This window comes from Cervus elaphus, chromosome 12, assembly GCF_910594005.1.
Source record: "Cervus elaphus chromosome 12, mCerEla1.1, whole genome shotgun sequence".
Lineage (NCBI taxonomy): Eukaryota > Metazoa > Chordata > Mammalia > Artiodactyla > Cervidae > Cervus > Cervus elaphus.
Window position 1 is genome coordinate 60,213,632 of NC_057826.1, and position 21,442 is coordinate 60,235,073.

The 21,442-nt window shown below is 42.2% G+C and overlaps 1 protein-coding gene across 2 annotated transcripts in view; it reads left to right on the forward strand.

Moving 5' to 3' along the window:
• The first annotated feature begins 5,601 nt into the window (after positions 1–5,601).
• The window catches only part of MDGA2 (MAM domain containing glycosylphosphatidylinositol anchor 2), an 867,711-nt gene continuing 851,870 nt past the window's right edge, over positions 5,602–21,442 (forward strand). For both annotated transcript variants that reach the window (XM_043920701.1, XM_043920702.1), the window contains exon 1: positions 5,602–5,946. In XM_043920701.1, coding sequence (XP_043776636.1) covers positions 5,667–5,946 — 280 coding nt within the window. In that variant the 5' untranslated portion in view covers positions 5,602–5,666. The remainder of the gene's footprint in view (positions 5,947–21,442) is intronic.

Here is a 21,442-nt window from a genome sequence, read left to right on the forward strand (position 1 = left end):
TCTCTGCCTCAACTTTCCTCTGTTTGTCAGTGTTCTTCACTGGCAGCCACAATATACCTGAGACCTTAGCCCCATCATCTGGCAACAAATTACCTTGGCATCCTCTCAAAACAGTCCTCTTCTAATCAGCCTCTCCTGGGCATCTCCTTTATTATTTGGACCCTGGATTCACTATTTCTAGGGATTATTCTTTGAGTACCTTGCTGTTTCCTCGAGTCATACATCTCCTTGACTTCTCTCAGTCCATACAAAGCAGATCTGATGTCATGCCTTATTTCTAATATTAGTAGTTACTCGTTCTCATTGACCTTCCCATTCTCACTAAAGCCCTGTCAAGGGATAATACTGTTTCCCAAAGTGAAATCCTTGTCTCATACTTGTCACCAGTGTCTGGATTCTGCTTCTTATGAACAACTGCCCCCACCCACCCTGTCTCCTGGAAATGATGCGTGCGGAATCCCTAATGCTATGCTCTGGGTCTTTGATAGAAAATTGTATCTATCATCTGAAACAATCAATTCCATGTGATGCTGCTTGGACTTCCAAGCTTGCATGATGGAAGCTATTACTAAGTAGCAGGAAATAAACCAAGTGAATAGGCATTTGGCTAAAGAAAATTTACTAGCATAGAAGACTATGCCCTACAGAAGTTGTTCTAATTTAGGGTTAGTCAAACTTTGCTGTCCTCTAGGTTAACTTTAAAGAGATCTGGTCCATTGGGCAGAGGTTGAGAAGGTGATGTTCCATGGTCTCAGGTACATGTCTGGGCCATAGAACAGTGAGCTTGCCTCGACTGACTTTGGAAATATCATAAATATATTTATTTTCAAGATTAAAGGAGCAGGCCAAGGATACAAATATGTAGCCAACTGAGGAATGACTCAGGGTGGTTTATATTCCTAACAAGCCATGATATGAGCCAGAAATTTGTGATCATGAAGAATAAAGTAAGTATAAAAAGAATGGAGCAATAGGTCAGGATGCACAACTCCCCAGACATTACTATATACCACTGATGATTTTTACATTCGTGTTTGACTTTATAAGCTAAAAATGGAATAGTGTGTATGGGAGTCTGGGTGATTTAAAGAGCCATAAAGACTTCCCTGGTGGCTCAGATGGTAAAGAGTATGCCTGCAATGCAGGAGACCCAGGTTTGTTCCCTAGGTTGGGAAGATACCCTGGAGAAGGAAATGGCAACCCACTCCAGTATTCTTGCTCGGAGAATTCCATGCACAGAGGAGCCTGGCAGTCTACAGACCATGGCGTTGCAAAGAGTCTGACACCACTGAGCGACTAACATTTTCACTTTCAATAGAGTAACCATAAATAATATAGAAGACCTTGTATTTGTGGGAAGAGGCTAGATTAAAAAGAAAGGACAAATTTGCTACTGTTGGTCTGATTTTGCCTACTTACCTGTTTTTCCTGAGTTTTTAGTTTTTCCCATTTCTGTTCCACTGTCTTGAGTGGATTTTGTGTCAAACTGTGACTCCCTCCATTACATTACCTCTCTCATGCTGACCAGGATGGAACATCTTGCTTATACTGGAGGACAGAGATAGAAATTTAAAATGAAATTATAGTCAATAAAACTCTAATGGGTTATTAAGGTAATTAGGGCTATCAGAGGAGAGACCCTAAATTTTCCCAGCCTTGTCATCATAAATGATAAAGTGTCCATTGTTGCTCCTGTTAGGAACAGAGTAGTGTGTATTAGGCCCTGGCAGTAATGCAGTGTGGGACTCCTCTGAGGTTCTATACAATTTCCATATTCACTATGCAAAATCCAAGAAGCTGGTGATTCTTAAAGTGTAGAAGAGTGCACTAATTGGGCCACACAGACTATGCTGGTCCTGATTTCATTACAGCCTTCAGACCTGCCTTCTGGAGCATCTCCTCTTCTCTCTGCCAAAACAGTTCCCTGATCCTCCTTAGACTCAGCTCAGGCTCACCACCTGGAGGCCTTCAGTAGTTGGTGCTCAGGTGTGGCTAGATCCATCCTGCTTATTTGGTCAGGGCATCCTAAACACTGTTAGATTTTAAGGAAATGAACCAAACAAAAACCATGATTGATTTAACTGGCCAATTGATTGTGTAAGCAATCAATCTAGTAAATTCATAGGAAAAAAAACATATTAGGTACAATGCCATTTTTATTCTGTCATTTAGCCTGATTAACGGTTGCATGTAAAATCTGCCACCATTTGCCTTGGGAGTTTCTTTATATAGCACTTACAGTGTCAGGACTTCCCTGGTGGCTCAGACTGTAAAGAATCTACCTGCAATGTGGGAGACCTGGTTCGATCCCTTGGTTGGGAAGATCCCCTGGGGGAGGGCATGGCAACCCACTCCAGTATACTTGCCCAGAGAATCCCCATGGACTGAGGAGCCTAGCAGGCTACAGTCCATAGGGTCACTAAGAGTCGGACACGACTAAGCACACACATACAGTGTCAACAGACGTAGTGGTGCCTGCGTGACCCTGTCCACTAGATCGTGTCTTTTTTGAAGGGATTCTGTCCTGTATATCTTTGAATGTTCAATATCCAAGATAAGACTTGTCCCAGAGTAACTATACCTGGTTGTTTCCTCAACCAAAGTAAAGTATAAAATGACTGGGTTCTCTAAGCTCTCTACAAGCTCCAAATATCTCAGTCAGGAATGCTGGGGGCTCCGTGGGTGTTTGGTCCTTCCGTAGGCAGAGGTATGCATTACATGGAAAATAAAGGCACGAAGTTCCTGAAGCTTCCATCCTGATGTGGCAGGTTAAGCAGAGTCATCCCCAGTAGAGATATTGACTTAGTGTGGGGTTCCTTTGTTAAAGTGATATACTGACTTTTGGGGATGATAAAATATTTCCATTTAGAGTCCTGCAGTCAATCAAATAACCTACGGTTCCATAAATAGGAGTCAAAAAAGGACAGTACAAATATACAGGTGAAGTAGTATTTCAGAACACGAGTGCCTAAAATCTGCAAACGCCTCATGGACAAGACACATTATTAGCAGCCAACTGAGAGAGGAGTTGCACTTGACTACCCTGGAAACTGCTGCAGTATGCAGGAATTCACTTACTTCTAAAAGACTGATATCCTGAAACAGAAGCCAGTCCCCCTCAGCTGACCAGTGAGCGGACCTCAGCTGACCACTCACTCCCCTTCACAAATGCCACACATTGAGTTTTGCTTCTAGAGTGATAATTATATCAATGTGAAAGTGGCATTTCATAAACAAGGAGTCTTAACACTAAGGCATCCTTTGGGATCGTCTCAACATTAGTTCCTCTTAACTTGAAAACACTGAGCATAAACAGTAGCTCACACTCGGCAAAAATAATATGCATAATTCACTTAAGTGAGGGAAAGGACCTTGGTGGAAACAATGGGGACTATTCATTTCCTAGTGCTAGGAGGTAACACCCCCACCCCCGCCCCCTCACCCCTCCTAGCCAGAGCAGAGAGGGACCCGCAGTGTGTTATACCAGTCTATTATGGGAGCGGATAAATGAATACTATGCTCCAGATATTCCATAGCAATTACTTTTTTTTAAACACATGTATAAATGCACGTTTTTAGCTATTTTAATCACTTCCCCATCCATATGTTGTTTGAAGAGTGAAGAATATACTCGACAAAGTGGACTGCGCACAGGAAGCACTAATAATTGTGGCTACAGAAATCACAAACCACTATTTATATTCCCAGTTTTCCCCCGATTAATGTTAGGTGAACTATTTCTACACTGGTTCCAGTGTAAATCACAGGTGCTTTGCATTTCCTGAGCCTTTTGTGACTATGAATTTCTTAAGCTCCTCCAACATCAGGGTGAGCTCGCCCCAATGAGAGACTGTCTTTCAGAGAAAAGATTTTTCAAAGCGGTTAACTTTCGTAGGCGACATTGCATATTAAACAGACTAATCTCTGAACTCTTAGGTGTTTTCCCCTAAGAGCCTTCATTGCTGTGATGACCATATTTCTCTTTAAAAGAACAGATATAGGGAAGAAACGGTGCCGTTCCCAAGCGTGGTGGCCTGTTCTGCCCTCTAGTCAAGCAGAACGGCTCCTGGGAAACCTTGGGCGGCGGGGAGGGGACGGTGTGTCCTGTAGTTACCCGGGGTCTAAGGTGGTAGCCGGCCTTTCGGCGTGCCGACGCCAACAGCGGAATCAGCAATGCTAACTGGCATCCGCGGCCGCGCAGGTCCGGGAGGTGGGGGCGAGGGGCTCGCGGGGAAGGCTGGAGGCCGGATGCCGCCGGCCTCGCGGAGCCTCTCGGCGCTGTCCATGCTGATGAGCTCCTGGGCTGACACAGGAAGGCAGAGCTGAGGAGGAGCCGAGGAGGCAGAGGAGGCGCGGAGGAAGGCGACCGAGCCGCGCACCCGGCTTTGACGTCGCCCGGCTGCGGCTAGCAGCTCGCGCTCTCAGCACGTAGCGCACAACGTGACCACACACAGCCCTCCTCTCCGGCAGCCCGGCAGCTCGGCAGCCAGCTCTCGGCTTCGCCCTCCTCCTCCGTCTCCTTTCCGCCTCCGCGGCGCGCACCCCCGCGCACACCCAGGGATTCCGGCCGGCGTCGAGCCCTCGGCGCAGCCCTCGGCGCCCCGCCGCCCAGCCCGGGCACCTCCGCCGCAGCTGGGGCCCGAGCGGCGGCCACGCAGCCGGGGTCCTCCTCAGGCAGCTGCTCCCGCGTTCACCTCCGGATGCCAGCACCACGTTAGCCCAGGCGGGGAACCCCTTCTGCGGCTCCCTCCTCTAAACTCCCGCCTGTCCCGACCGCCCCCATCCCTCCACCTGGCGGGGGCAGCGCGGAAGCGAAGAGGACGCGCGCGGTGCCGGTGGGCACGCGTAGACGTGTGTGCGATCCGATCTCTGCTTGGCTTTCTCTCTCTCTTGCAAGTGGCGGTGCCTGGACTCTGCTTTCGGCTCCCGGAATTGGTGCGGCGGGCCTGAGACCCCTCTTCCCTGGCGGGGCGCTCAAGGCTATTTTGGAGAACAGTGGCGGTGGTGGCAGTGGCGGCAGCTGAGGCTGGTGCCCGAGAGAGCTCCAGACGCACACTCTGCGCCCTGCCGGTCCCTCTCCTCCTTCCCCCTCCTCCCTTCCCTTTCTCCCCACCCCCGTACCCCTAGCCCCACTCCTCCTCTTCCTCCTCCTTCTCTTCCTCCTCTCCCTGCTCGGCGATGCGAGCCTGTATCGTGTAACAGGATTGGCGTTGCAATGGCAACTGATGGAATGGGGGAAGGCAAGACAGCAGGGCTGGGGGCTCCGGACTGCGGACCGGCGGGCCGCTGCCGCCGCTTGACGCTCCTCCGGGGACCTTCGCGAGTTACTTTGTAAGGGCGAACCCAAGCGAGGAAGCCCCTGCTCGGTGCCCCGAGTCAGAGGCCACTTCCTGCTCCCTGGCTGCCCGCGCCAGGCTCGCACCGCTCGGCACACCCGGCCCCTCGCCCGCACCCGCCGCTGGCCCAGCGCGCCGCCGCCGCTGCGGAGACTCGAGCCGGCTCCCCTGAAGAACCCTTCTCCTCGCGGCTGCGCTTCCCAGCACGCCCCCTGCTCCTCCCCGGCGCCTGCGATTTTCCCAGGCGCCCGGTGTGAGTGCGGCGTGCGTGGAAGTCTGTGTCAGGGTATTGTGTTGTGTGAGTGTGTGTGTGTGTGTGTGTGTGTGTGCATGAGTGTGGGGTGTGCGGGGCTCCTGCGCTGCGCTCTCGGCCGCCGCCGGGAAAGGACGGACGTACGGCGCTTCTCCCTTCCGCGAGCGATTCCCGTGCACCTCGTCTCCGCTGAGGAGCGTGCGGAGCGCGCCCGGCTAGCCGCCGGCCTCCAGAAGGTCCCGCTGCTTCCCCCCCAGGCTGGATATGTTCATGTTCACGTGAAGATGGATTTAGTGTACGGTCTCGTGTGGCTGCTGACAGTCCTCCTGGAGGGGATCTCTGGCCAAGGAGTGTACGGTGAGTGGAATCGCGACGCTATCGTGACCTTGTGATTCTTAGGTAAGATAGGCTGCTGAGCGAAAATGCACGACTCGCGCCGTTCCGGGGCCCCTCCCGGCGTGGCTTTTGATTTACACTTCATCACGTTATTGGGAGCGATAAGGAGGCAGCGAGCGCGCTGCGGATTGGGCTGCGAGCCGCTCTCCCAGCGCCTCGGTTCGGGTTCCGAGTTGGGTCGGGCCGGCAGCCCCGCACTCGTGCGAATGAGTGACTTTGCACTTGATTTATCCCCTCTGGGGACCGGAGCTCTAGCAGTCTTGGGTTTAAGGGTGATTGGGCTCCTTGGAGGCTTTGGCGTCGGTGTCGCCGTTTCCTCCGAAGGGAAGCTTCGAATGTGACCCTAGTGAGCTTCCCATTGCTCTCTGCCCTCCAGCCCCCTCCCCCAGCTTTCTTCTTCCCACCTTTTCCTTCTTTGGGGGGAGAGGGGGGAGTGGAATGCCTCCTTGACTTGATTTTCCGGCTCAGGAAGTGGGTTGACAGTCGAGTTACATTCTGCACCAGCCGTTGCCATGAGCACTGACTTGGGAGGGGAAAATAGCAGGCAAGATTCTCGGTGCCAGACGCAATTAAGGAACATGTTTATGTGAATGGATGAGCAAATGCATGAATGAACGGACAGCCAAGTCCGCGCGTCTCGGCTCTGGGGCAGGACGCGAGCTCATTGCAACTAGAACACAATCTCAGTTCTTTGGAAAACCCAGGGCTGGACGGGTTAGGATCGAGAGAAGGGCAAGCTTGTTAACTTGGATGTTTTTAAGTCCTCAAGAGCAAATCCAGGTTCCTTTGCCTGTCAGCAGTTGGCACCCTTGGCTTTCGGGACTGAAAAATACACACACACCCTCAGGCTCTGGCTGAACTGAAACGTACGTCTTCACCCGGGACAAGCAGACGGTGACAGAAAGGAAAAATAACTTTTGTATTCTCGAGGTATGGTGGGAAGGTTAGAAGAACAGCCCTTGAGGGGACAGCAGGCCAAGACTCATCCAAGGCATCTAGGCTATGGCCGACATAGAAAAAATGAAATTTGCACATCAACACACTCCACCGCCCCCCCCTCCCCGCCCGCCCCGCAACCTCGACCCCTGGCTTGTGATTTCCATTTCCCTGGGGGAGAGGCCCCAGCACCGCAGAGGCTGCCCGGGGGGGAAAGGGCATGAGTGCCCGTGGAAGCGCGGACCGTAGAAGTGACTTCGGAGTGGGCGCAGATGCCAGGGGACCTTGAGTCCTCGAACTCTGGGAGCCAGAGTGCGCGGTGGGCAGCTGTTTGCGAACCGAGGCACGAAATCCGACCGAGCATTGACTCTCTCCGCGGTGTCTAGTCCAGGGCTGAGCCGTGCTGGGGGTGGAGGAAGAGGGTCTGGAGCGGCGAGCACTGGTCTGTGCTGGGCTTCAGCGGCCACTCCCCTTGCCTGTCTTCCTGCCTCCCTCCTTGGCTCTGGTCAAGAGATCCTCACTCTCCCACCTCGAAGCATCCGAGTATCTCCTCTCTCCGCACTCCCTCTTTCCAGAATGAAATTGAGAGCTTTCTTGGTGGTGGTGGTGGTGCATGTAGGAGGGAAACGCCTAGACTCTCCGAAGGTCTTACCCGTTTGGCTGATGGCAGGAGGTGGGCCTTTGAGCAGCAGGAATTCATTTAGAGCTCTTTTGACTTTTGCTGGACACTGATGTGTGGCATCTGAGAGTGGCTGGTATTCAAAGGGCAGACCAATGTTGCAGATAAACGATAGAACCTTCTCAGGAAGCTGTTCCCTAGTCTGAGAGAGTCTGAATTCTGTTTATCCAAGTCTTTATTTCTCTCCCATTGGTTCATATTAACCCAAATAAACAGAGGGTTTTTTTTTTTTTTTTAAATATGTGTGTGTGTGTGAGAGAGAGAGATAAGGAGAAGTGAGACAATTGGGTGGGTAAGGGATGTTTTGGAACTGTCTGGATTAGAAAGGCAGTGTTCCATTTTTCTGTCACTTTTTGTCATTTAGATTATTTGCCCTGGCAAGTTTCATATTGGGTAGTGGAAAAGCATAAGATCTAGGAGTGGAAACAAAAGTAGAACAATTGCATCAAAATGATCCTGTGCTCAAGTTGATTGACATTAAGGGAGGAAGCATTCCTGCTATTGAGCTGATCCTAGTAATGAAGGTGGTGGTCTTTTTTTTTTTTTTTTTAAATATTGATGTGGTTATTAGTCACTTAGCTAGGAATAGAATTGGCTTTGTGTGAAAATTAGGCAGCATCTCTAGTCCTTATAAATGTCATAGCTATTAGATGGGTGAAAACTATATTTATCTATTATTTTTCAAATCTGTCTTTTATATCACAGAAGTTAGATTCTCAAAGTGGGTACTCCTAACCTTCAGCATCAGTGTCCTCTGGGAACTTGTTAGGAATGTAAATTCTCAGACCCCTCCCAGGCTTTCTAAATCAGAAATTGAGTATGGGACCCACATTCTGGGTTTTTCACCTCAGGTGATGATTATGATGTAAGCTAAAGTCTGAGAACCACTGATAAAACTGCAAATTCCATTGCTTTGACTTTGTAAACCATGACCTTTCTTAACCTGAAGTAGCTTTATTTTCATTTGTCAAAGCATTTATGGAGAAGAGAAGATTTTATTTTTATTTAAGCGTAAAACGTTGATCAGCTGTAAAAAAGACATAGATAATAAGAGTTAGTGTAAGATTATAAAAAGTGTGTTTTGAACATTTTACATAAGGAGTCTTGAAAATAATTTAATTTAAAAAAGCAGGGCAATTATAAACAGACACATCAAAGACTAGGTAGGAACTTTGCTAGCATAAAAGTCTATGCCCTTGCATCCCTTTATTTGCCTGTATTTGCAGATCTAAAACCATCCATGGTACACACAAAGGATTACTTCTTAATTTTGTCTTCTAGTAGCCAGGATCAAGAGGAAATAAAATTATTTTATAGGTAGTTTAGGCAAAATCATTTCATTGTGGTCTAAAATTAATTACAAGATTTAGAAATATATCACTGTGACTTTTCTTCTTTGAAATAGCTGGTCAGTCCCTCACTCTTGTACTGCTCTCCTGGAAAATTCTGAGCTTGAAATTCAGATTTTTTACAGTAATTGGGAATATTTGCTTTAATGCATAGTTTATATTGTCTCGAGTTAACTCTAATTGTCTTCCCCTTGTGCTTGATCTGCTTGGTCCTTTGTGAACTACTTAAGTATAAAAGTTTCTGCTATGAAACTAGGAACTTACTGTCATTTATCTGGGAATATTGCTTAGCAGACTTACTTCATAGTAGCTGAGATTTGTGGATATGTGGCAAATGGGTAAGGAAGATTATCCTTTGATTTATATCTGCCTGTCTACCATTCACCAATGATTCTGATGTTATTAAAAAGCAATTTTTGAAATGATATTTTTCCCTGTATATATCTATATTTGTGTAGTCTTCAGAATCAGTTTTCTTAATTATATATTGTCCCATCTTGAATTTAAAAATGTTATTTGGAGTCAAACCTTTTTAGTAAAATAATCTTGGAATCATAAAGTTTTATTTTAATTTTCTTTTTACTATACTAAACATCACTGAAACTAAAAAGTCGTTAAAGAACTGTGAACTGGTACCCATTTTTGACATTGTGAATTTTGTTGCACTAAATCCATTGCATTAAGTTTAGGAAAACTAGTAAATATACCATTCAGGGTCAAAATGTAAACCCCAGTTAAGTGTATACTAGTGCAAAACTTAGAGCAGAGTGATCCAAAGTATTTTCCTAGTTTTTAAAGCTTTCTTTGTAAATTATTCTGTGAATGTTTAACTTGATTTTTAAGGAACCTGTTGATAATTACATAATTTTGAGAGTCATATCTCTTGTAAACTTCACAATTGTCTTCTTTAAAAAGGAAAAAAAAACTACTGTATTTTTTACCTCTGACCTATTATACTCATAATTTCCAAGGAGATTAGTAAAAGATGATAATTGCTGTTATAATCATTGTTGTTGTTTAGTAGCACTCAGTCATGTCTGACTGTTGCCCACCAGGCTCCTCTGTACATGGGATTTCACAGGCAAGAATACTGGAGTGGGTTGCCATTTCCTTCTTCAGGGGATCTTGCTGACCCAAAGATCAAGCCCACATCTCCACAGATTCTTTACTTAGCCACCAGTGAAGTGAAGTTGCTCAGTCATGTCCGACTCTTTGTGATCCTATGGACTGTAGCCTACCAGGCTTCTCCTTCCATGGGATTTTCCAGGCAAGAGTACCAGAGTGGATTGCCATTTCCTTTTCCAGGGGATCTTCCCGACCCAGGGATCGAACCCAGGTCTCCACATTGCAGGCAGACACTTTACCCTCTGAAAGGGAAACCACCAGAGAAGCCTTATAACTACATTAGTGCAGAACAAATCCCCACTGCAATTGAAAAACCAAGTAGATGTCTTTGAATAGTTTTTAAGGAGAGACAAATCAACTGATGACTTGGTGTCTTAATATAGTTAATGTACTGCCCGTAAATAGCTTGCAGGATGTGCTAGAAACAGTAAATAGAATAAATTTATCAACACATGTATGACAAATTAGCAAGCTATATGCTTTCAATTCAAGTAATATCAATTAATCTCACAAATTTTAAGAATGACACCTCAGGCAGTAACTGACAGAAAAGATTGATGGAATTGAGAACCAAAGGATAAGGTAGATAAGAAGGATCTGGAAGATATTTCAGACTGTCAGTGGGTTGAGTCTAAATGTACAGATTGACCCAAAGGGGTAAAAGTGCTCTGGAAGGTCAGTTGACCATTACATCTGGTCCCAGAATATTGCCATTCTCATGGCAAGATTATCCCAAGGTACAATGAATTGTGATTTTTATCCCGTTTGAGTTTGGAGAAGGCTTGTGATCAGGTACTGCTTTTTGAGCGAACACATATTAGCTATTCCTAGCTAAGTGACTAATAACTACATCCTCTATGGGAGGAGGGAGGATGACTTTACTGAATGTTGTTTAAAAAAGTAAATCTGAAGCTCTTTCATATACAGTTAGCTTTAACCTTTTTTCTTCCCACTTCTCACTCCACTATCCCTATGTGCACCTGATAATACACACACACACACACACACACACACACAGAGCACATCCTTAATCATCACCACCTTGGTCACCATCATAAGAAAAAGTAGGCTGTCCTTTGTATCTTGAGATGATTTTTGTTCATTCAAAGTTGTCCTTACTGGTTATGTTACTGAAAATTCACATGCCAGATGAGCAGATTATTTTATACAGTATTAATTACTCATGTCCTGTTTGTCCCTGGGAAGCCTCTAAGTGATTTATTAAGTATTTTAGATTGACCAGATTGTACATCAAGCCTAAGAAATCATTTTCTAGTGAACAAATCAGTGAGGATGCCAGGGTCCTGACAGGAATTATAGGTTAAAAGTTTAGGGGTGAAGCAATTCTGGTGAATAGATGTCATAAAAGAAATTCAAGGAATGCATTTTTTTTCATCATCTTTGCTTAATTTTATTGCCTCTGGTACCAACTCTTTTTACTGATATTGCAAAATTCTTTTTGTTTTGTTTTGTAAGGCAAACTACCTTGAACTTATTTTGAGAAACGGGGTATAAGTAAAAATTATTCAGGAAAATTCTTCAGGAAAAAATGTGCTCTGTATTCTTAAAATGTACTGTTATAATGTAACTGGGGTAAGACTCGTGGGGATGCAGCTAATTGCATTAGCCTATGGGTTCAGTTTATGTCTTAAGATAGTGTTAGGAACCGTGGTCTTGGATTGCTTTCCAACTATAAAGATAATTCATCATTCATGTTCTCGGGCTTGGTTCTCATGCTTTGGGAAGAGTCTTGGAAGAGTTAGGCTCAAGGCTTGCAATCAACAAAATCTAAGGCAAAGAGCCAGTTATACCCTCCTAGTCCTGGAACTGAGCTCTTGGCAACTGCAGTGAACTAAGGAATGTGCTATCAGCTCCCCGTTGAATTGGGGAAGATCTTACTTTCCCTTTTGGCTTTTTAGTAGGACAAGCAAAGTATTATACTGAATGCATTTCAAGTATGAATAGGGTGAACGTTTTTAGCTTCACTGTAATTGCCATTAACTGAATAGTCCCTCAAAATGAAATTTCATTTCTTTGCTTCAATGACTGTCAATGTAAATATATTACTTAGAGCAGACTGAATAAATGATTTCATTCATAGAGCGCTGTATCCTACTTTTATTTTCAAATCCAATTAATAAACTTTTGGTTCTGTAAAATCATAAAGTTGCAAGTAAGAAGAGACTTTATGATGGCATTAAATCATCTCACTAATTTATGACACAATAGCTTTGTATTATGCTAGTCAGACAGTGGTCCTATGTTCTTTGTGACTTTTCTTTACAGAAAGAAATTTTACAACTCTTTTTCCGCAGTCCAGACTTACTCGCTGGAATGATCCTTTTTGCCATCTTGCTAAAATTCCTCATCTTCTTTATTGGGGTATGCACTTAGTTATTTCCCATTTTATGCCAGTACAATTCCAGTTTTGTTCTTAACTATACCACCTAGTTAAGCTTTTTTATATTGGTTTCTTACTACCTTTCCAAGATACTATGCCAAGATACTATTTCCAAGATACCATTTCTAATCTTTGTTTTAAAACACTTTATTTCCTTTCCTGTTGATGTAATTGATTGAATTCAGGAAGAAAGGTGATTTCCATTTCATAATCCAGATCATACATTCCCCAGGAGTTCACCCTCATAGAAAAGGATTTCAAATATTAGGAACATTTTTTTCCTTTGGCTATTACACATTTACCATAAATTTATCAGTTAAAGACATGTTATGGTAGGAGTAAAGGTATTAGAAATTATGATGTAACTTATTCTTTCTATCTTTTGGTAAGCTACCTCTATGACTTTGCATAAGAATAGGAGACATCAGTTTCTTACTGTTCCCTGACAAAACTGTACCAAGGACCATGATGTGGTTGGCAGATGAGGTCAGATATGTGACATGCTACCATATCTGCAAGCAGCATATTTCTTGTCCTGTTTTGTTGTGATGAGAGTGGGAGGGATAAAAAATAATGGAGTGACTCTGTGGAAAGGGAAATACATATATATATGTGAGAGAGGAAGGGTTGGTTCATAGCTAGGCCTCCCATAGTCCTAAAGGACAGCAAAAAGGGCATTGAAATCTCAAAGGGGTGAGTAGGAAATAAAATGCTGGCCTGAAAACAGCATTGCCCTTTAAGTGACAGCAAGACAGCAAAAAATATATATTTTTAACTAAATAGAACTTTGTTCATGCATGTCAAACAGAGGAAGAAAAAAATGGCCACCATTTGACATAAAGGGATCTTCAGGGAGATTTTTCTGTTCTCCTGAATGGGAAAAACGAAGAATTCTTAAATGGGGCCTATAGTCTCAGTGGACCAGATTATCCTACCTGCTAATTGATTGTACATAAGGATAGATAGACACAGATTAAACATTGGGGCATTCTCTCTGTTATTTCTGCAGAGCTGTGAATTGAATCCGGGCCTCACCTCAGGTCCACTTATTACTGAAGAGTTGGAGGCCCCCATGAACTCAGAGTTTGGAAGTTAATTGAGGAGATAAAGCCAAGTGGAAAAACAATCTAGACTCTGAGAAATATACAAACATTTGTGCCAAGACAGGAGAAAGCATTGATAGCTGCCGTGGTTGGAGGAAACTTGAAAAAGCTGTTACATCCTGATTTGATTATTTCAAGTAGGTTGGTGAGTATAGGTAAGAAGGAAGGAACTGGCAATGCTACAGCATGGATTCCAGCGGCAGGAACAGGGGGCAGAAAGAAAAATAACCCTGCAATTTGTTGTTGTTGCTCAGTCGTTAAATCGTTTCCAACTCTTTGCGACCACATAGACTGTATGTGGGGCTTCCCTCGTGGCATGCCAGGCTTCTCTGTCTTCCACTGTCTCTCGGAGTTTCCTCAAGTTCACGTCTATTGCATTGGTGATGCTACCTAACCATCTCATCCTCTACCGCCTTCTCCTTTTGCCTTCAATCTTTCCCACCTTCAGGGTTTTTTCCAATGGGTCAGGTCTATTCCAATGAGTCGGCTCTTTGCATCAGGTGGCCGAAGTATTGGAGCTTCAGCTTCAGCATCAGTCCTTCCAGTGAATATTCGTGGTTGATTTCCTTTAGGATGGACTGGATTAATCTCCTTGCAGTCCAGGGGACTCTCAAGAGTCTTTTACAGCACTTGTCTAGTATTAAGCCTAAGCAATTTCTCCAAAGTTTGCTCCAACTAGAAAAATGTGTTCATCCTTTAACCTTTGGTAACTCTCCCTTCCCAAAGCTTGTAAATCTGTGAAATAAATTTTACTGGATAATACCCTGAAACTTGCTCAGGTATTTATGTCCACCAGCTTCCTAGGTTTGTGTCTGTTCAATGTGAAGCCACCTAACCTGCTCATCAGAAGATAAGACAGTTATCTCGTAAGTTCCGGTAGGATACTGAGCCCTCCCCAATTTGAGGTAGTCTTGGGAAGCTTTGAACTTACGTAGGGGATCCTTTTGGAGTTAAAGTCAAAGACTTATCAAAGCTTTTTTAGACTGTCTACTACTTAGAAGCAGTGAACTGTGAGTCCAGAATGACTTAAAACATCATGTTCTTTACAAATGTACAGCAACTGAAATGAATTCATTGCCCTTAAGAAAAAAAAGATGTGTGCTTTTATTATTATTTTTAAACATCCTCATTCAGAGAAGGATGATGTAGTTGAAAACTCTTGGTGAACTTGGGCTTTCTTTTCATTCACCAGCTGCTCTACTTCATGAGCACAGGCAAAAAACAATTTTTCTTAATCTTTCTACCCCTCAGTTTCTATATCTAATAAACTTTTAGGAAAGTGGACTGTTACCTAAGGAAAATGTAAATAACAGCAAAAATAAAGTATGGTTGCATTTTATATCTGGAGGAGAGGGAGCGTACAGAGCAACTGTCTTCTGTCTTCTTAGAAAGGCACACTCAGGGGTGCAACAGTTGGACTCTAGGAGGAGTGCCATTTGGTTCTCAGAATACAGTAAGGGGGCAGGGAGTAACAGCAAGCAATTATAATCTGGAAAAAATAATTCTCATTTGTCAAACAGAAAATAACTCACGTGGTATATTTCACATCGTGTATGTGATATTCATATGTGCACAAGAATGCCATTTGATCCTCTATCTTGTATACCTCTGTGTCTGGTGTTGCTCCTTGGGCTATTCTCCTCTGAATTCACATAACCCTGGAGTTTGTCCTTTTGCTTCTTAATTGTGGGGTTGGGAGTTGGGGTGGGAAGCTGGTATATCCCGCCTCATTTATGAGCTCCAGAGACTATTAATGTCACCCTGACCTTATCATAAAGAGTATATTTATATGTGTTCAAATATGTGTGTAAATATCCCTTTTGTATCAAGGAGTAAGAATAGTCTCAATATCGTGCCATTTTGAGACTAAATGAAAAATAGCACTATAAAAATGATACGTCCAAATGGGGAAAATAGGGGTCTATTTCTAAGAACACAAGTAATTGATAATTTAAAAATAAAACCAGATAAAGTGAGAATAAATCATTAAATGAAGCTGTCACAGATTTATTGTGTATTTGCACAATTGCACTCATCTCACAGGCTAGCAAAGTAATGCACAAAATTCTCCAAGCCAGGCTTCAACAGTATGTGAACCGTGAACCTCCAGATGTTCAAGCTGGATTTAGAAAATGCAGAAGAACCAGAGAACAGATTGCCAACGTCTGTTGGATCATCAGAAAAGCCAGAGAGTTCCAGAAAAATATCTACTTCTGCTTTATTGACTATTCCAAAGCCTTTGACTATGTGGATCACAATAAACTGTGGAAAATTCTTCAAGAGATGGTGATACCAGACCACCTGACCTGCCTCCTGAGAAACCTGTATGCAGGTCAAGAAGCAACAGTTAGAACTGGACATGGAAAAACAGACTGGTTTCAAATTGGGAAAGGAGTATGTCAAGGCTATATATTGTCACCCTGCTTAATTAACTTATATGCAGAGTACATCAAAAAACTGCTGAACTGGATGAAGCACAGGCTGGAATCAAGATTGCTGGGAGAAATACTAATAACCTCAGATATGCCGATGACACCCTTATGGCAAAAAGCGAAGAAGAACTAAAGAGCCTCTTGATGAAGGTGAAAGGGGAGAGTGAAAATGTTGGCTTAAAACTCAACATTCAGAAAACTAAGATCATGGCATCCAGTCCCATCACTTCATGGCAAATAGATGGGGAAACAATGGAAGCAGTGACAGATTTTATTTCCTTGGGCTCCAAAATCACTGCAGATGGTGACTGCAGTCATGAAATTAAAAGATCCTTGCTCCTTGGAAGAAAACTTAGGACCAATGTAGACAGCGTATTAAAAAGCAGAGACATTACTTTGCCAACAAAGGTCCATGTAGTCAAAGCTTTGGTTTTTCCTATAGTCATGTATGGAGGTGAAAGTTGGACTATAAAGAAAGCTGAGGGCTTAAGAATTGATGCAAAACTGTGGTATTGGAGAAGACTCTTGAGAGTCTCTTGGACTGCAAGGAGAGCCAACCAATTCATCCTAAAGGAAATCAGTCCTGAATATTCATTGGAAAGACTGATGCTGAAGCTGAAACTCCAATACTTTAGACACCTGAGGCGAAGAACTAACTCATTTGAAAAGCCCCTGATGCTGGGAATGATTGAAGGTGGGAGGAGAAGGGGATGACAGAGGATGAGATGGTTGGGTGGCATCACTGACTCCATAACATGAGTTTGAGTAAGCTCTGGGAGCTGGTGATGGACCAACAACCAGGCCTTCCTGGTGTGCTGCAGTCCATGGGGTTGCAAAGAGTTGAACATGACTGAGCAACTGAACTGACTCAAAAGTGTGTGACTAAAATTGCTGTTTCCCATCTAGTCACGTAGGCATTAAAAAAAAAAAAAAGTATCTGTAGAATTAAATGATAAGTCTGGGACCTTATACCATTAAAAAAATGCATTTTTGCATACAGTGGATTTAAATTGTCCTTGGTAAACACTATTTTCTATTTTTCAAGGGTGAAAGATAATTCAACTCGATAATACCCATTCATATAATCAAGTACATTGGAGAAATTCTTCAGACTAGTTTTCTAAGTGTCAGATTATTAGCTCTATAATGGTTGGGAATGTTTGTAAGGTACTGTAACCAAACCAAAAGGTCATCTTTACTTAAGACTTTGAACAGCCAACAAAATTATTAGTTGAAAGTAATTTTGCCCATTATATAGAATGAACAATACTAGCTTTGCTAGGCATGTCACTTAAGCATATGCACACAAGTAGACTCTGTGACATGCACAGGTTTAGTAGAGGTGTAGTTCTGGAGTTGTCAGTCTTATCTTGGTATATATCAGAATTAGTGAAGTTATTATCAAGAAGTTGTATAATTATGGTTTTTATCCTGGTTCTGAACTTGTTTCTTCTTTTTCATGGCTTATTCTGCACCATTGCTGTGATTCTTCTCTTATTCTTTTATTCACTTATATTTTTTTTGGTTCGTGTTTCACACTGGACTATACTACCTGTACCCTTTTTTTTGTTCAGAGTTGCTGTATTAATATTAAAGTTCTCTGTTTTAGTCCATAATTAATCAAACCTCAACTTAGGGCTGATTTCGTTCTTAGTCTATAATTTCCTCAGGAGGCACAGCCCTTTTCCATTTTGACTGTCCCTGCCATATTATGAACGATATAATGACAGTATCACTGTTAAGTTTGGGATTTAGAAACTTACCCCTTTTTACCCAAGACAAGAATAACTCCCAGTGGGCTGCAGGCTTTTCACTCAGAGGCTATTTATCCTCTGATGATTTCCTGTGTCGCACCAACAAACATCCCTCCAGTCACAGCAGCTGGGATTCAAAGTGGCCTTCTTCCTGCTCCCTGTGATTTCATGATTTACTGTTGAACTCAATTATAATGATGTGATTTTGCTTGATATTTCAAAAAGCATTTAGTTTTAAATTTTCTGTCATTATTGAAAACTCACTGGTTAATGCCTTAACTCTCTAAGCTTTTATGCAAAGAAGTAAATACTTTGAAACCTTTACATTTAAGCACCTCTCCAGCTTCAGAGAAAGTGTAAAGAAGATATCCATCTTTCTATCTACACACAAACTACACCTATACTTGTGTATAGAGTGTATATGTATATCCTGTAGACTATATACTCATATATTTTAACTGTCTATGTGACAGTGGGTGTGTATGTGTCTCTGTTTTCTGAGCGTGTCTTATGGAGCAGTGACTGAACTTTAGGCTGAGGGGTCGCAAAGAGTTGGACACGACTGAGCGACTGAACTGAACTGAGGGACTGGATGGCTTTCTTGCTTCCCTTACAAAGCTGACTCTGCTTTAGTGTTGAGTGCAGTATCTCTTCTAACATTCGTTTTGTTTTTAAATATCTTTTGTGATAATTCATGTTTGTGCTACTTCCAATTTGCCACATCACTTTCAGAAACTCCCATTACTTTGTTTCCTTCTGTATTTTTGCAATTGACAGAAGAGAAGTGTTTCTTAGCTGCATAAGAGCAATACATATGAAGTTTATTTTACCGGCAGTACAGTGATGTATAAACTTGAAGTCCAGTCACTTGCATACTCAGAAGACCGTCCTTCCTGCTCTGGTAGCCAGGTCTTTATACTGATCTTTCCTCTTTTCCAAAATGGGATTTTAGAGCAACGGGCACATCTGTCTTCAAATGTGGATTCTAAAATATATTTTTAAATCAAGTTTAATTTACTTGGGTTATCTATCTTCTTTTTCCATCTATCATTGAAAAATAACCAAACATAGGATATCATAATTTTTTCATAGAATAACTGCCATTTTACAAGTGCCTCCTGTATGCCATACCTTCTAGGAGTTTTATATACATTATGCCATACTATATAATCTTTGAATGAGGTAGATGAGAAATCTGAAACTCATAAAGTTTACCTAACTACCATATAGTTACTAGTGGCTGAATTTGAAATCAAATATGAAGTGGATATAAAAATAAATATTTGTATATATCCTTATATGTATTATTAAATTATATTCACATATGTGTGTGTAGACCTGCTAATGACAGAGTCATACAAGTTACCTGAATCATCTTGTGCCATTTATGAGACATTTCAAGTACTCTGTATTTGAAATGCAGATTGGGTATAAATTCTAGCTTTTTGGCCAAGAAATATATGTATAGGTAGCTCATGTCAGCACTTCACATCACAATTTTCTTACTTGGAAAAGGAAGATATGATTTATAATTTCATTTTTTTTAGAATCGAAATGCCCATACTGAGGTCTCTCTCTGCTATAATTTATTTTTGGACTGGTAGGATATTTTAAGCACATTCATAATTAGTGACCTGTAAAAATGAAGACATGGCTCTTCTAGATATTCTGCAGAAGTAGTTCTCTTCCTCCATGTAAAATAGGAAGCATTATGCTTATAAAAAACCCACCATTGTCAAGTGTAGTACTTTATTTCCCCCCAGGCTGATTAACAGTCACTGGCCTTGGTAAGATTGATAGTTAAATGTGGTATTTGGCCTGATTTTTGCCTTGAGTTCCCTCCGGGTATTGCTTGGGCATTTTTTTGCAGAGTTAATTGAGGAGACTATATCAACGGGTTTCTTTTCTTGAAAATCTTGTTGTGCTTCAGAGGACAGTTGATTGCAAGCTCTGCCCTTCTCTTAGCTGCCAGGGAGTTCCTTAAGCCTCAAAGCTTACAAATTAGTGCAGTTTAGTGATTTGTTTTAGACTTTTTAGCTACAGCATTTGCTACTATAGAAGTGATTTTTTTTTTTCTGTGCTTTTTGAATGTGGTTATTGTGTCATATAGTATAACCCTGTACCATTCTGGCTATTGTGTGATTGATACAGAAACTGCTTCGATAGGAAACCATTTTAAGGGAGAACAGGAAAGGTATTATATTCAGCTGTAGTGCCATGCATTTCTAAACAGCTGATGTTTTCTTTAACTGATCACCACCCCCCAAATTTTCAGAGGCAGTTGAGGCTTTAGAACTTTAACTCTTAATTTGGTCCGGTTGCCAGAGAAGTGCCCTGAAATTCATTATGCACTCATAGTTCACAATTGGAAATTCATTAATTTTTAGTTTAACTGTGTTATGATTGTCATGTTTTAAAGTCAGACCTCTTTATTTGAAGAATATGGAGAAACATCGATTTTGTGAATTTTTCTCTGAATAGGGCTTCTTCATACTTGAGCCAGATACTTGAAACTAGTGGTCTGTGACTTTCTGCACACTGGAAATTGTGATAATGTTGTTAAATGGAGTGTGCCATCATGTATTTTGAAATTTAAAAATCTCAAATTAAATCACAAACTTTTGTAAAGGAATAAAGTAAAAGATGAATCGAATCAAGTGTTCAAAAGAGCTTAATCATAGATTGTATGTTTTTACTGCTTCACATATTTAATGATGCATTTCAGAATACTTACAAAAAATAGTGCCCCCTGTTTTTGCATCTTTCTTTTCTTCTAATTTTTCTAGTTTATGATCCCTTAGAGGCAATGGTCTGTTTTGGATGAAGATGCACAGTGTCTTAATGATTTGGTACAAAATTATATACCCAAAGATTTAAGTTCATCTGTATGTTGTAGTTTATAATTTAATTGAATATTATATATATTAAGGGCTTTTCTGGTGGCTCAGCTGGTAAAGAATCTGCCTGCAATGCTGGAGACCTGAGTTTGATCCCTGGGTTGAGAAGATCCCCTGGAGAAGGGAAAGGCTACCCACTCCAGTATTCTTGCCTGGGGAATTACATGGACAGAGGAGCCTCTGTGTGCATCTGTATGTTATGGTTTATCATTTAGTTGAACATTATATACATTAACAATATTAATTCAGTTGAACGTCTAAAAAAGCTGGGATAGATATTCTTAGAACAAAGGATGAAATAGCTTATAAACTTGAAAATGGTATTTAAATATCTTTAGTTGTGACAGAAAGTAAAGTCTATATATTTTTAAATATTATTTTAAAATTGCTTAAGAATCTTTTCTGGTGGCTTAACTGTCGACTGTTTCTCATTCATTGTACATAGCTGTCATCCTCCTAACAATTATTGTGACACCCCAGAGGTTTTCTCATTATTAATGAAAACTCAGCATTTGTACAAATGGGAAGTGTTTGATACAGCAAAAGATGAAAACTGGTAAAGCAGATTTCCAGCATATTATTGTGTGGGGGGATTGAATTTGAAGTTGCAAGTGGAGAAACAACAGGTGAGTTAGTCTGATCATGATATTGGCCCCCAAACAGGCAGAATCAGCTGGAATCAGTTGATTGCTATTACAGGGAGATAGTTGGGCCCACGTCATGGGAATTGGTAGAATGGATCAAGGTAGGATGAGGTGTCTGATTGTCGGGGGTTGAGAGG